At 39.8% G+C, this 15,848-nt stretch overlaps 1 protein-coding gene across 3 annotated transcripts in view; it reads left to right on the top strand.

Moving 5' to 3' along the window:
• The first annotated feature begins 629 nt into the window (after positions 1 to 629).
• The window catches only part of CTSC (cathepsin C), a 40,619-nt gene continuing 25,400 nt past the window's right edge, over positions 630 to 15,848 (top strand). The window contains exons 1-4 of one of the 3 annotated variants that reach the window (XM_004271877.4): positions 631 to 932; positions 3,372 to 3,517; positions 8,481 to 8,565; positions 10,229 to 13,027. In XM_004271877.4, the coding sequence (XP_004271925.1) occupies positions 761 to 932; positions 3,372 to 3,517; positions 8,481 to 8,565; positions 10,229 to 10,239 (414 nt within the window). In that variant the 5' untranslated portion in view covers positions 631 to 760 and the 3' untranslated portion in view covers positions 10,240 to 13,027. Of the gene's footprint in view, positions 933 to 3,371; positions 3,518 to 8,480; positions 8,566 to 10,228; positions 13,028 to 15,848 lie in introns of those variants that run through there. The other 2 variants (XM_049713456.1, XM_049713454.1) reach the window with 2 other exon arrangements.

Here is a 15,848-nt window from a genome sequence, read left to right as displayed (position 1 = left end):
AAAACTGCAAGTTTGCACTACAACTGAATTCCCCAGTGGATAACAGGCAAACAACATTAACAGGAAACCGACAAAACCCAGCAAACAAAAGGAAGTGAAAGTTTTGGAAAACGGAAGGAAGAGCAGTTCTCAAACAGCTGGGCTGGCTCGGGGTCGCACGTAAAATAGTTCTGAGGATAAAAGTTAACTGAATGAGGACGAAGTGGGAAAGACAAGCGAGTAAAAGAAAGCTCCACTAGTTAGGTCGCTCTTTCTCTGGGCCTTTTTCCTACCTTCGGTACCCCCTCCCCCCCCCCGCCGCCTCCCTCACCGCGCTTCTCTCAGTCTCTGACATTTAGCCTCCCCTCCCCCTCACCTCTCTGTCTCTCCGTCTCTCTCTCTCTCTTCCTCTCTCTTTTTCTCTTAGTCTCTCTCTCTCTCTGTTACTTCTCAAGGAGCGAAGGAGCGCAGTCTGGGGCGCGCACAGACCAGCTGTGGCTCTGCAGTCCTCTTTGGCAACTGAACCTGGTGCTGGGCTCTCTGGGCCTGAGGTCCGACGGCCGCCAGGTGACGGGCGCGCTCTCCAGAAGCCCCTACCTAAGGGGCGGTGCCACTGGCAGGCGCCCAGCCCCCGCGGCCCCGAGACCCCGCCCCCCTCCGGGTTGCCGGTTTCCAGCACCTCTATTTTAAGGCACTATAGCACAGCAGCTGTGGCCTCAGTCCCCGCCTTCAGTGCTTTGGCTCGCGTGCCTTCCCCACTTCTCCTAAGGACCTTGCCAGCATGGGTCCCTGGCCCGGCTTGCCGCTCGCCGCTCTCCTGCTGCTCCTCTTCGGCGCTAGCAACGTGCACTGCGACACTCCTGCCAACTGCACCTACCCTGACCTGCTGGGCACCTGGGTCTTCCACGTGGGCCGCAGCGGTTCTCAGCGCGAGGTCAACTGCTCGGTTATGGGTAAGCCGCCGGCGCCCTTGCACCCGCTTCCTTCCTGTGCCTACCCGGGGCTCCTTCCCTTTGGTCCCTGAGCCCTTCCCTGCAGCGCCCTCGCTAGGGGGAGGCCAGGAGGTCCTGGCTGGACTTGGGGTCCATGGGGGGCGTGCCCTCTACCGCTCCAGGGCAGCGACGTCAACGTGGAGCTGCTGAGAACGTCTCACTTCGCTCGGTCTTGGTTATTCCCGGGCCCCCAAAACTTTCTGCAAGAACTTCCCCCCACCCATGGTTTCCGTTTCTTGTTTTTGGGTTTGTTTGGTTTGTTAAAGAGTTGAGACCGTGCAATCTTATCTCCTCATCCCATCTGCAGTATTTTATTGTGCCAGTGAAAAATGAGCTCAAAGACTCTTGAGAATATAGCTTTTAGTTTCCTTTTATTAGGTTGTGGGAAAGAGCCCTTAAGCCCAGAGATTTTTTTTTTTTTTTTTGTGGTACGCGGGTCTCTCACTGTTGTGGCCTCTCCCATTGCGGAGCACAGGCTCCGGACGCGTAGGCTCAGCGGCCGTGGCTCACTGGCCCAGCCGCTCCGCGGCATGTGGGATCTTCCCGGACCAGGGCACGACCCCTTGTCCCCTGCATCGGCAGGCGGACTCTCAACCACTGCGCCACCAGGGAAGCCCAAGCCCAGAGATATTGATGTGGACCTGAGAAAGCTTCTGGTACCACTACAGTTTCATGTATTGCAGGGGGGGTAGTGATACCCACCAGGGTTCTTGGCCTTCGCCAATCAGAAATTGACTACAGGCCAGACAAGAAATTCAGGCAAGGCTTTATTGGGCCCCTGCTGCAGCAGGGCTAGTGAGAACAAGTAACAAGCTTGTTCCTTATATGGGGAGAGGGTATGGGCTGTGTCCAGTGGGGGGGGGAGGAGGGATGGCTTGGGTGGTTTGCCCACCCCTCTGGGGGTGTTGAGTGCAGGGGGCATGCGCAATACCCAGTGTTTGCTCCGGACACCCAGTTTTTGCACAGGGCTCTTCAGAAGTGGCAGTTAAGTTTTTTGCTTTTTTGTATCTTTTTGTCCATAATGGGGCCCAATCGTGCATGCACGCAGTTATTTTTAGTCCCGTATAGTTTCTTTGTATTTTATTGCTGGAGGAGGTTTGTCCAGGTGCAAGCATTGCAGCACTTCAGCAAAGGGTCCCAGGTCCCAGCCTGTCTCAGTAGTATATAAAAGTTTTGTGTTTTTTTTTATGCCTCTTTGGCAAATAATTATATTTTGAAATGCCCAGAGCCAAGCACAGTGCCAGGGGTCATGGAAGGCTCTCAATAAATATCTAGTGTTTGAACACCCTGGAACATTCCATATGCCCTCAGATAACATGGCTATCCCAAGGACAAAGAATTTAGTGAAGGGAGAAGAAAAAACACACAGTCTTGGGTCAGGAAAGGCACTCTCGTTCTGCCCAAACCTTTACCACACTGTGGCTTGTGCAGAATGAGTGAAGCTCTCAACTGCAGTTTCCTTGTTAACGGAACAGAGATTGCCAGGTCATCTGTCACTAAACAGACTTACTCAACTGTCCAACTCCAAATGACTGTGTGGCATTTCATAGTACTGGGCATTATAACCATTTTCTCTTTTAAAAGTTGAACTTGGAGATCCAAAGCAGAAAGGAGATCAGGATTTGCAGTGTTCTGTCACATGGAATCCCCTATTTCTGAGCATTAATCTGAAACATGGAAAAATTGTCCAAAGTGTGGAAACCTCCAGATTGGACACAGCAGAACCCTTTTCAGGCAGCCTCTCTGCCTATATTCCATACCTTTGACCTTAATCTAATCAATTAAAGACACCCACAGATCTGAGTCCCCATTTTCTGAAGGTTAAAAGTTTAGTTCCATTCGGCACAAATTAGCTGTATAGGATAAAAACCTTGAGTTTGCTGAATACTTTGAAAGGATTCAGATTCTGAGGTTCTGAACTGTACAGCCATTTAGAAGAAAGATATCCATCCCATTTCTTCTCTGAAAAGATCATTTCCTTTGTTCTTATGATCTGGTAGCAAGTCTTTTTATATTTCCACTTTTTGATTACCATTTTGTCTTCTCATTTCTGCTGGTCATTTTCAACATACCCCATTTCTCCTTTTCCTCAGTGGAAAAATTTCTTCAGTGTTTGGATGCTCTGGGAAGGTAGTGGCTGTACTTTTTGGGGTCTCTCTGCCTGCTGGGCTACTTGACGTACTTTTGAGCCTTTGCTTCACATTCTTGCCTGAGACCCCTCTGGGATTATACAGAGGGGGGCACCAAAACGGGGACTCTGATACATTCACAAGCCAGATCCACCCACATTCAGTAGCATGAAAGGAAAGCAGCTTAAAAATAATGGAAATTATAGAGGAGCTTTTGCCTCCCATTGAAGTCCACATAATTTTCCTTTGTTGTGCATTTTCTTTTCTTTAGGACCACCAGAAAAAGAAGTCGTGGTGCACCTTAAGAAGTTGGATACGGCATATGATAACTTTGGCAATTCTGGCCATTTCACCATCATTTACAATCAAGGCTTTGAGATTGTGTTGAATGACTACAAGTGGTTTGCCTTTTTTAAGGTTAGTTTTGTTGGAATATACATTCATATTTTCAATGATTTGATAACTGAAGCTTCTTCTAATGAGGAGACCCTCAGTATTTTAATTTTAGATTAAGAATATAACCAGAAGGGATACCAATTTTCTGAAGAGAAATTAGATGGTGTCATTTTGCCACTTTATTTAAAATTATAACTTCAGTAGGTTTAAAAAAAATACATGATCTATATTTGAGTATGTATGATCCATCTCTATTTAAATTTACATTTTGGTAAGTATGACTAAATTCTTTATTTTCTTTATAACTACATCTTTATTTCTAATTGTTGCCTTAGTCACTTGGCTTTGTACTGAATCTGTTGGAAAGATAGGGTTTTTATTATTATCTTGAGGTTATTATACTGTCCCTCTTATCATCGTTTGTTAGCTTTGAGAAATTGACCTAAATGACTCATTGAACTAGTATAATGTACTAAATATATTAATGTGAATAATTTATTTGACTAAAGTGGGACAGAGATGGAGAGCCTTGGAGTTACTCCTTGGGCTAATGAAAGCAGAAGGTAGCCTGGCCAGCCCAGCTTGTTTTCTTCTCTCACTAGGGAAGAACTGTTGTCCATTCTTATGGTCTTACACATTGCTTCTAATTGCAGACACACTCTAAGGTAAAATACTTGAGCACAAATTGCAGTCCATCCCAGATATCCTTCTGAAGTTGGAACGTTTCCTATTAGCAGGGTATTAAATGGTTTAACTAAACTGAATACGCAAACCTGAGACTAGCTGTTTCTTATTCTAAATAAAGTATAAGTAAAGACAGTTTTTCATGGGTTAGTGTCGGTAGCCTTTAAAACATCTGGTAAGAGTTGGCCAATTACAGGAATTTGTGGGAAGGTGAGGGAATGATTCTGTTAAAGATGATGAAAGACAAAGCACCAGGAAAAGACTAATTTCTAAATTTATTGTGATCGTTCATGTGGGTTGTGGCTTAATCACTAACTAGGATATGTTGTTAACATCTGAGCCAACCAAATTTCTAAGAATAGTAATGCCCAATTTTTTTTTTTTTTTTTTTTTTAACTACGAGGACCCCTTCTTAATTGAAAAAAGAAAAGAGAGACGGGAAAAGTTGTCTCCCCTCACCTGGATTGGCTGTCTGATATTCAGCTGGTGGGAACCAGTCTATCCATGCTGGCCATTGAGGGCCAGCAGTCTGTTTTATTAGTTGAAGCCCATGCTTGACCAGTTATTAAATATTTTTAAATATCACCCCTAGATACTATGTATTTTTAAAAATCATAGCAGTATCTGTATGAGTTTTAAAAATTGTAGTGTGTATGCAATAAATGTGATTCCATCTGAATATAATTCTTGGTCTGCATATTGATGACCCTAGGGCTTTGTAGACCTTTGTAGGTACTCTGTTACAGTCCTTCAAAAGTTCTTTGCCTTCAGGTGGGGAGTGAATTGCCTATGGAATTGAGGCACAAGGAAAGAAATATTCAAGACAGTTGTTACCATGTACCTTCCTCCTTCCTCCACTTCTTCCTCTTGCCCCTCCTTTTTCCCACCTCTCCCTTCCTCTTCTCCTTTTGTTGATACAAAATAGGTAATCGATATTTATTTAAAACATGAAAATGAAGTAGAATTCAGTTGAGAAATACGTTGCATAAATTACTTAAGTACAAGATAGGGTGTAGTATATAAATAGATGAGTGAATAGTTTTACCCATTTGGCTTAGAAGACTTTTCATTCTTCAGTTCTGTAGAATTGGAGAAACTGGTGGTGGAACTTCTAATGACACCATTACTTACCTGAGACATAATCAGAAACAGGCAAGGGCAGTTTCCCTCCGGTAATATTTTCCCATCAGTCTGTCTGCTCTCAGCTTGAATAGGAGTCCGGAGATGGTGGGGACAGAGGGAATGGCTGGTAGCTGAATGAGGAATCAGAACACTTCTTTGTACAGTTGACCCTTGAACAACACAGGTTTGAACTGCGTAGGTCCACTTATACAGAGATTTTCTTTTCAATAATAAATACTATAGTAAATATATACACAATCCGAGGTTAGTTGAATCTGCAAATGGTGATCCAGGGTTGATTGATTCCTTAGATGTGGAAACCCGTGTATTGAAGGCTGACTATAAGTTATAGGTGGGTTTTCAACTACTTGGAGGGTTGGTGGCCCAAACCCTGCATTGTTCCTTTGTTCAAGGGTCAACTCTGTTTCTCTTTAAGTCACAGTATAAGCAAATTTGGTATTTTTCTGTAGCCTCAGAACATTAGTTGCAGATCAATAAAGGCTTTTTAAAGCCAAATGAAGTTGTAAGTGTTCTCAACCATATGTGGGAAGAGTCAGTGTATACACTGGTTGTAGGGTAGAACCCTACCTGATCATATGCTTCTGGACAGCATTCTCTTATTAGGAATAAAAGTAGAAGAGTGTTCTTCTGCTACTGATTTCAGTGTATTTTTTAAAGTGTTCATTTGACCAGAACCATTATCAGGACCATGTTTTCTTTTCCTCCTAAAAAATTAGCCACTCTGGTCAGTAGTTAGATCATGTGATAAGGATCATAATTTCAATAAGCAGAGCAGAACGTACACAAGATACTTGATTTTAAACTTTCTCTTAACACAATCAAGTAGTTCCAGATAAACATATTTTGCAGAGTGATAAAATGCCATGTTCTTTTAGCAAATCCAACTGAAAAAGTAATGGGGAGTAGCAGAATTTAACAAATTTAAGAAAAATGATAAAGTGGAGTTTACTTTACATAATAGGGCAGTCAAACACTTTTGGAATGATACTTGTTAACATAAAAGGCTTGCTGGATTTTACCGTAAGCCTCGGGGTATTTCCTACAGTGGTGCTGGGGAATCCATGCTGGGTGTGTAACTCAAGAAAGCTCACCTATTTAATGAATAAAGCATGTGAGATTTTTTTTCCTACAGATTTTAGAAGTATCTTTTAAATGAAAAATAATTTATTTTTAAAAAAGAACAATTATCAAGATATAAGCAGTGTTTACTATTCAAGTTTAGGTGCCTTATGTAAACTACACCATAATCCACTCAACCTACTGCTATTGCAGAAATATCTGACAAATTTTTGCCATTTAGACCCTCCACTGTTATTCTACAAATCAGTTGGATTTCCAGGAGTCTTCCTTAACTCATAGCAGACCCTACCACTTGTTTCCTTTTGCCCTCTTCAGATATGCTTTCATGAGGTTGTTTCTTAGAGTTGTTCCTGCTAGTTTGCTGAGCGGGTGTTACATGCAAGGTATTCTATTAGGTTCCTGCTCCGCCTTCTGTTCCTCTGTTCCCCCAGATCAGCCTGCAGCTCAACAGAACAGACAGCTTCCGCATCATTCTCCCTGCATGCCAACTTTGGAGCAGTTGTGACACCACTTTTATTGCTAGGAACTTGCTTTTATTAAGTTCTACTTATTCAGGCCTCCCCTGGAAAATAAGCAGAATTTTTCATGAATTGAGGTTCTTCGACCTTTTTTCCCTTGGTTTTAACTGCTTAAGAAATTGGGAGTGGAGTGGGGATGATTTTTTTTTTTTTTTTTTTTTTTTACATAGGACTTCAAGCTAGATAAAAGCTTGGAAGGAAATCTTGACACTGGAAATTTATACATAGTTTGAGTTAGGCAGGAAGCACTAGGTGTATATTTTTGAAAGACACTTTTTTTCTACTCAACTTCCAGCATAGATTCAGTTATCAGAAAACTTTGGCGGCGTTACAAACTCACATGAATTTAGGGCTCACCCAGGCAAATACCTAAGCATTTAAAACAACTTTTGTAAAACAATAAGGAGTTATTCAACCTATGGCAAAATGGAAACTTTCCTAGAGACATTCAGATTCAGTTTTCCTTTAAAATAATGCGCTGGCCAAAATAAAAGACCATCTGCACAAGCCAGTTTCTAAGACTATCAAATTTTAATAGCATTGCCATTTGATTATAATTGGCACACTCCAATAAATTTGCACCCTTTAAAAGTACTGCAGATGAAAAACAACCAACCTCTTATATAGAAACACGCAATGTAACAAAACAATGTAAAGGATGTTTGATTACGGCTGACTTTGTGATGGGTGGGTAAGCAATTGTTTTTTTCCTCTTTACACTTCTGTGGAATTTGTTCATTTTTTACCATGAGCATGTATAAAGCTCCTCTACACCGTCCTCTACCAAATTGCCAAGGAAGGAAGTGGTATGAAACAAACTCAGCTTCAAAGAATACCCTCAAGTTGCATAAGCTTTCTAACCTTTTACTGTTTCTCACTTTACTTTCTCTGAGGCTGTAAAAGGGGGCAGTAGCGAATGAACTCAGATTTTATTTTGAACATTAAGCTACTCAAGGGCTGAAGAAGATGCATAGAAGGGAAACTAGACTCATTAGGCTGAAAACTGAATTTGGGGATAGTTAAGCAGACTTCACTGATTTCTAATTGAGTTTTTGTTTGGGACCTACCAGTCTTTGTAGAACTATAAGCTAAAAACACTACCGTGAGTATTTCTAAAGCAGGTTGGTACTCAAAACAAGAACAGTATGTTGGGAAATCCATACCAGAGGATTTATTTACCCATTTTGTGTGCTAGTGACTTACAGATTTCAAGCTTGTCACAACAGTTAGAAATGTGAATCATGTGTTCCTACAGTAAAGGATTTGGGAGTCTCACGCAGTTTTTCTGTTGTGCCTTCTGGGTTCATTTTTAAGATATAACAAACTTTCAGAATATTTGTTATTGGGGTAGATTTACCTGTTTTAATACAGATTCAACACACCAAGATGAGTTTGTCTTTTTTAAAAAAAATAACTTGATGTTTACTTTTAAAAGTGTTTAAATTGAGGAAAAGAATCAGAAGTTAAGCACTTAACACATGTCTGGGTATTTGTTTTCTTTCATGATGTTGCTTAATCTCAACGTAATGACTCAGTTTTCCATTGTAAACCCTTCATAGGATGTCACTGATTTTATCAGTCAGTTTTTCATGCAACTGGGAACTGTGGGGATATATGATATGCCACACCTGAGGAACAAACTGGGTGAGCTCCATTGAAATATTTTTAACTTTCTTACTAAAAGCAAGCTTCCCTCCTCCTTGGTGGCTTATAAAAATTAATGTTTATTTACTCATCAGGGAGAGGAAGATGGAGAACAGAGAGATTATGGTTTTCTTATAGATTTCTTGCTTGAGCCTGCTTATTTGCTACTTCTTATTTGCCTGCACTGTTTATTTTCATGTTAGTATGTTCTGTTTGCACACATCAGATTAGCTTTCTCAAGCATGATGCTTATAACGTAAGTGGACATGAAACCAAAAAGATAAAGACCCAGTTAAGGAAAGGTTGGTTCAAATTCAGTTCACATCCTTGAAGTAGCTATGCTGCCTGAGGTTGCTCATTCTTTTCTAAAAAGACTCAAGAGGGACCCATGTGAACCATGGCATTTTAGTTGTCTTCCAGTAGAGAAGGTGGCTCTTCCAGAGAAATTGACGTACCTGTTAGTCATCCCTTTGAGACATCACCTATCATTTTTTAAACTGGTTCCTTCTCAGAACAGACTGTTGACTAGGGAGAAGAGGATCTTTTTCACTCTGTACATTCTCCTCACACTTTCAGAATAGATGTTTTAATCATTGCTCTCTCTGGATCCATAAATTGAGATGTCTAAAATTTTGATGGAAAAATGGGTGGTTAGAGAGAAAAAGTTAATAGGGGCTTACCCTCCCTTACATTTCATATAACAGATTTTCCCCTTTCCCTTCCTCTTTTACTTAGCTCTTAAGTAAGGAAGTGAGATATGAAAAAGGGAACTGGGGCAAGTGTTGAAAGCACCAGAGCCTTATCCTGTGTCAGCGTTTTTCAAACTGTTTAATGGGCCAGCGGTGGCCCACATATGTGCCAGGAAGGGATTACTCATAAGTTGTATCACTTCATCTTGTTAAGCTTTCAAGGTTGTTCTAGGCAGCCACTAATAACACATCAAAGTGAAAATTAGAGCTGAAACCAATAAGCTCTTTCTTCTGAATTTATTTCTGGTAATTGAGTAAGTGTAGACTGCCTTAAATAGTTTTCTTTCAGAACTTCTCACAATTTTTAATATACTGTATGGTGATAGCTGAGAAGGGAGATATAATAGGAAGGTTTTCTAAAATAAGTTTACCATTATTTCCTCACAAAAATTTAAGGTATTCTCAGAATGCAGTTTACAAAATTCTGTCTTAAAACTTTCATTCTTTCTCCTTATTAGGGAGATGCTTCTACCAGCAGAAAAGATTGACCCTAGTATTTGATCTGTAAATGGGATAAATAGCCTTGTACCTAGAAACATTGATCCAAGTAGCATTAAGCCTACATTTAGAATTTGTAAGGTGTATATGTTGTTATGTCTCGGTTGCTAGATTAGCCTCTTTCTTAACTACATTTCGAAACTATATTAGGCTTATTTGGTAGCATTTAATTTAAAATGCATCTGCATGTGCTTCTTGAGCATGTTGGCTGCATGCACGATATGTATTGCTTAAGCATTCAGCTGTTGAGAATGGCGGCTTTTTGTGAATGTCTTAAATAGCATGAAAAAACACCTGCATCTGAAATACTAAATACTAGTATTTTTTTTTTCACTTAAAGAAATTAATATGTTTAAATTTTTAAGAGACAGTATGATCCTTGTTGGCTTGTAACTCTAGTTTTTATTGTCTTTTAGTTATTAAATAGAGCATCTGTTGAGGGGCTTTTTTAAAACCACAGCCAAAAACAGACTTTGGGGCTAAGAGGCAAGAGGCAGAGCAGCATGCGGCAGTGGACCTACCTACCTCTAACAGCTAGCAGAGGCCTCTAGCAGCTACAGTCCCTTCTGGAGTCTTTATGTGCATGTAACATACAAAGGAGTCCTGGTAACCTACCTCCAAGGCAGCTGCCCTCCTGAACACTTCCTTGGAAAGCAGCAACTGCCATTCTGGAATGTGAACAACCAAAGACCAAGCAGGAAAAAGAAAAAAAACCTGGAAGTCTTAGGTGGCTTCGCCCTTCAGCCTTTGAATAAAAGGAACAATATGCAACATACATTTCTTTCTTATTTTCTCTTTTGAAAACTCTTCTGTTGAAATGATTTTTTCAGACTGCTTTTAGGACTTTACTTATTTGTTTTATTTTGTTAACAGTGCAAATTTTACTCACAGTTAAATGAACTTCCCAAGTGCCTTCTCTTTCTCTAATTACCTTGAGGAGCCCCGACACCTATTATAAGAATAAAATTAGGCTTCAGAATATCTTGAGATGTACAGATACATCATGGGTGGGAAGATGGTCCCAGGGGGACATGTTTGGGGGAGGAGGCTTTCTGAGATAAACCAAACGGCTGAAGGGTCTCTTTTTATAGATCATAGATCTGCAGTACCCCTGCCCAGAAAGATGGTATGATTAATACATTTTTTTTGGTGTTTTTTAAAATTAGGTGCCAGCCTTGTGCTAAGAACTTGACATGCTTTATGTTACAAAAATCCCACGAAGTAGATATTACTAGCTTCAATTTTCAGATAGGGAAAATTAGTCTCATACAGTGCTTAAACTCACACAGCTTCTAACTGTAGAATGATATGGGCTGTTTGTCAAGTTTGTTTCACAAACAAGTATTGGTACTTGAAGTCACATTTTGGGCAGGTTTTCTGGTGAATCATAGTCTGTAAGCATCACAAATGTTAGTTCAGTGCACTGTATTGGCTCTTGTTGAAATTTTAGGAGAAGAATTGGCTTGAACCTTAGATTTCCTTACCAAATGAGGCTACTGACTTTCTTTCCTAAGCCCAGGTCCCTTATTCAAGACAAAAATTTACTTTTTCCTTCTCTTTATGGTTCTCCAAATTGAAGGAGAGTTTTGTAACCTTCAAGTTAAGTACCCTTGCTAAGTTTACTTTTCTTTTTTTTTTTGCGGTACGCGGGCCTGTCACTGTTGTGGCCTCTCCCGTTGCGGAGCACAGGCTCCGGACACGCAGGCTCAGAGGTCATAGCTCACGGGCCCAGCCGCTCCGCGGCATGTGGGATCCTCCCGGACCCGGGCACGAACCCGTGTCCCCTGCATCGGCAGGAGGACTCTCAACCACTGCGCCACCAGGGAAGCCCAAGTTTTCTTTTCTTAATTACACTATTGTTCAAACTGATTGCTGTCTTTTAGGTCTTTCCTGTTAATAAACAATGGACTAGTCTCCTCCTCATTTGTTTAGAGCTGATTAAACATCAGCCTTGGCAAACCAAAAATGTGGGGCTACACCTAATTCTTATTGTCTGGGAGGACTTTTCTGCATCCCTTGAATTGCTTCTTGAGTGGAAGAGTCTTTCTCTAGATAGTAGGTTGTCATTACTTTATTGGTTCAGATAATTATTTATATCATTTGAGAGGCACTGGTCTGCTGTTCTGGGAAGGTTATATCTTATAAAAACTAAATAAGAGTACATCCGACTGCCACCTGGATACTTTCTTCTCTCCTGATGATTCTTTTTTTTTTGCGGTACGCGGGCCTCTCACTGTTGTGGCCTCTCCTGTTGCGGAGCACAGGCTCCGGATGCGCAGGCTCAACGGCCATGGCTCGTGGGCCCAGCCGGTGAGCGACATGTGGGATCTTCCCGGCCCGGGGCACGAGCCCGCGTCCCCTGTATCGGCAGGCGGACTCTCAACCACTGCGCCACCAGGGAAGCCCTATCCTGATGATTCTTTGTCACTCAGGTTCTTGATGCCACCTCTGTGAAATTCCCCAGCTTTCTCCCTTACTGGGAGGAATGCTCTTATTTTGGTTCCAATCGTACTTTGCAGGTATCTCTGCCCTGGTAGTACTAACTCTGCTGTAAAAGGAATGACTTGATAGCGTGTCATCTTCTTCCAGACTGAAGATCTGTGTATCTTCAGCACCTAATGCATGTAGAACTTTATCTTGGAACTTTAGTTTGGAAAATTATCCACATTTCTCTTGTCTTTTCAAAGACTTCAAAAGTAATACCAGCTTACAAAGAATTAATTCTATAGGGTTCTAGAAGCCCAAATCAGGAACGGTGCTATGTTTATATTTTTGGTCCTCTGTTCTAAAAAAAATATTAGGTTACATACTTACAGCGTTCTGTAAGAGTTGTGTATTTTCAAACTGATTGTCCAGATGTAAATACTGACAAAGCAACCAATGTGTATAAGAATATATTTAGCAAGGCATCTAAAATCACCCCTACTAAAGTGTTTTTTTTCCCGTTTCTTTGAGTATCTTTGCATCTAAATGTTTGGTTTGATTATGAAAGAGAAAACTTGGGTACAAAATTGCAGGTATTTGTGTTAGTAGGCCCCATAATAGATTACTGTTTAGCATTCTCTGTTGTAATTGCCTGTTTGTCCTTTCCTCTGGCCTTTAAACTCCTTGAGGGCAATGATCAACGTTGTATTAATGACCATTTTATTCCTTATGTATAGTTCAATATGTGATAAATAATAGGGCTTCAATAAATATTTGTAAGAGAAAGAAAATTGAATAATATACCATTGTGTTCTGTTGTTTTATTGTTGTGTTTCTGAAAGTATTTTTACTTTGTGTCCTTCGAGGCTATGGTAGACCCTCAGGCCATAGTTTTTGAATGACTTTGTAGAAAACAGATGAGACTTTAACATTTTATTCTGCTTATATATTATATTTTAATTTTTTGTGTGAGTCTGTAGAGGCTAAGATAAACCTCAGAGTTAAAAATAGTAAAGTTCTAACTTTCAGAATTACTAAAAAGTAAATTAGCTGTCATGGGGAAATAGTGAGCTTTATCTGTGACTGCAGTGGTTCCCCAAAGCCTGGTTAACCAAGGACTCAAACTAGCCTAGGTTGCTGTGGGCTGTGCCCCCACCCCCTCCTTAAGAAGCACCAGCTAAAGGTTAGAGTCGATGAACTCTAAAATTTCTAACAACCTTACAGTTTAAGAGATTATGAGCTTAAATAAGTGAGGAATGAGCCAAGGGACTTTGTCTACCTTGCTGGGTGTCAAATTGCTGTTTTCTTAACTACTTCTGGAACATATGTTTTGATTTAAATGGAACATCTTTTCAGCCCTGGAAATAAATTTATGGTCCGCCATTTTCATATGTAAATCTGATTGCCAGTTCCTTCAGTAAAATGCTGGAGGTTATTTGGTTGCAACCACCGCAGCAATTTCCTGGCAGTCTCACAATTCATTAAAATTCAACTTTTTAAATAAATGGTTAAGTCTGGTTAGTGGGCAGAAAACGGAAGCTAATCCTTGAAACTGCCAGGGAAGTTTGTTTCTGAGGTAAGATGTGACACTCTTGGTTGAGTTGGAAAAATATCAATTTAGCAAAAGATGCCTTCTTCTCCTTTGTTGCCATCTAATGGCTTCATTCACACTCCAGACCTGACAGCAGATGGAAGCAGTTAATCTGCACTTACGTAGACATGTACAGTAAACAAATGGCAAAAAATTGAATAAACACTCTTTGTTCTTCAGTATTGCTGGAATGTAATCTCTCTATATGTGTGGTGTATCATCAAACCATTTAACTTCATGCAAGGTGTTCCTTTCTGAAATGGTGAATGATATTGATGGATTAGACCTAGATGTCCAAATTTTTAATAGGTATTCCATAGTATGTATACATACATTTAAAAAATTATATACATGCACTACTATACTAACATGTTTGCTATCAAACATGAAATAATATTAAATGATTAAATATTTGATTTATTTATTGTCACAAAAACATGTCCTGCCAAAATATATCTCATTATGATATTCTTTGGAAACAATGTAAAACTATGTTTCATTATCATGATTTTGTTGCCAAAAGCAATGTAAGGATTTCTGTTACCCGTAATTTTTATTACTGCCAATTTTCAACATTTGGAAACAATTTTCTAGTTAAAATGTTTCAAGTAAAGAATTTTAATTTTGACACATTTTGTTAAAAGTATGAAAGTGTCACTGGTAGAGTTTAGAAGAATTACTGTTTGGTATTTAAATGATGTTTGGTGTTAAATGATGATAATTTAATGGGCAAATTTTAAAACGGAGACATTTGCTTTATTGATAAAACAGATTAAAAAGTGAATACCGCAACGCTGGAACCATTTCAAAACATGTTTTCAAAAACTCATACCAGGAATAGGGCAAATGTAAGCTTTGTTGTTTTCTTATATTTACATCATTAGTGTTTGCAAATCCTGGTTTCTTTGCAAGTATTATTTTAAGCCACATGTTCATTTTGTGCGAGTTAGCTTAATTACATCAGATGTACATAAGTGAGTTTAAGCACGCACATGTAAAAGGGAATCTGCTGTGTCCTAACCATCTTTAGGCAGCATACTGCACATAACAGGTGAACATCTGACATTGGAACTGAGTGGGGTTATCAGTGTTGCTTTGTATATTAAATAATAGTGGAGGTTGGTTTTCAATTTTATTTCTATGCTACAAATAGAAATCGAAATTATAAGATTTTTCTTTCTGATATTTTAATGGATTGTCTTCTCATTTTGGAAAATTACTGGTTGACAGGATAAAACCCGTATCAACTGCTCAGTTGACAGTTTGGGCTAGAGTATCAGTTCTTTGACAGCATGAGTAAAGTCTTAAATGGCTTTGTATCCCATGTGGTAACAGTTGGTAGTGTTTATATTGTTACTTGTTCAGTGTTTTATAACTTTTTAAACTCTTCATACTTCAGTGTCATCCTTATTCTCAATAGGAATCCAGTGAAGTAGAGATCATTCCCATTATCAGCTGAAGAAACTGAGGCTCCTTAGTTGCGACTTGCTCAAGGTTACATAAATAAGTGGCAGAACAGGGATTTAAAGGGCAGAGTCCTTTTTCATTAAAGTACATTTTTCTCATAGCTAGTGCATTACATAAAGGAAGTATTCAAATATTTGCTAATTGTAATCAGGAAAACAGTGGAACAAAAGGTATAAGTCATTTCCCCCCCCCCCTTAGTGTCAAAAAGCAGTTGAGAAAGAGATCTGGGATAAATAACTTAAGTTCTAAAATATCCCAACCTTTTCTTTTTCAGTTGGTTAACATTAGTAGGTAATTGGATGGAATTGGAGAATTGATAAAGTGAATGGGAAATTGAAGACAGGTGGTTTCAAGAATGTTTGGCAACCCAACGTTAATCTTGAAGAAGCAAATGGAGAGTTACTGAATCCTAGTAGTTTTCTAAACCCAAGTGCTAGGGTTTGGAATTCCTTCAAATTTTATGCAATTATCTATTTGTTGCAATAGAAATTGGCATAAATGAATAGAAACTTAAACTATGCCATCTGTGCAAGGCAGTATTCAGAGACTGATGT

Source organism: Orcinus orca, chromosome 8 (genome assembly GCF_937001465.1).
Source record: "Orcinus orca chromosome 8, mOrcOrc1.1, whole genome shotgun sequence".
Taxonomy (NCBI): Eukaryota; Metazoa; Chordata; class Mammalia; order Artiodactyla; family Delphinidae; genus Orcinus; species Orcinus orca.
This window is presented reverse-complemented; position numbering and strand designations above follow the sequence as displayed.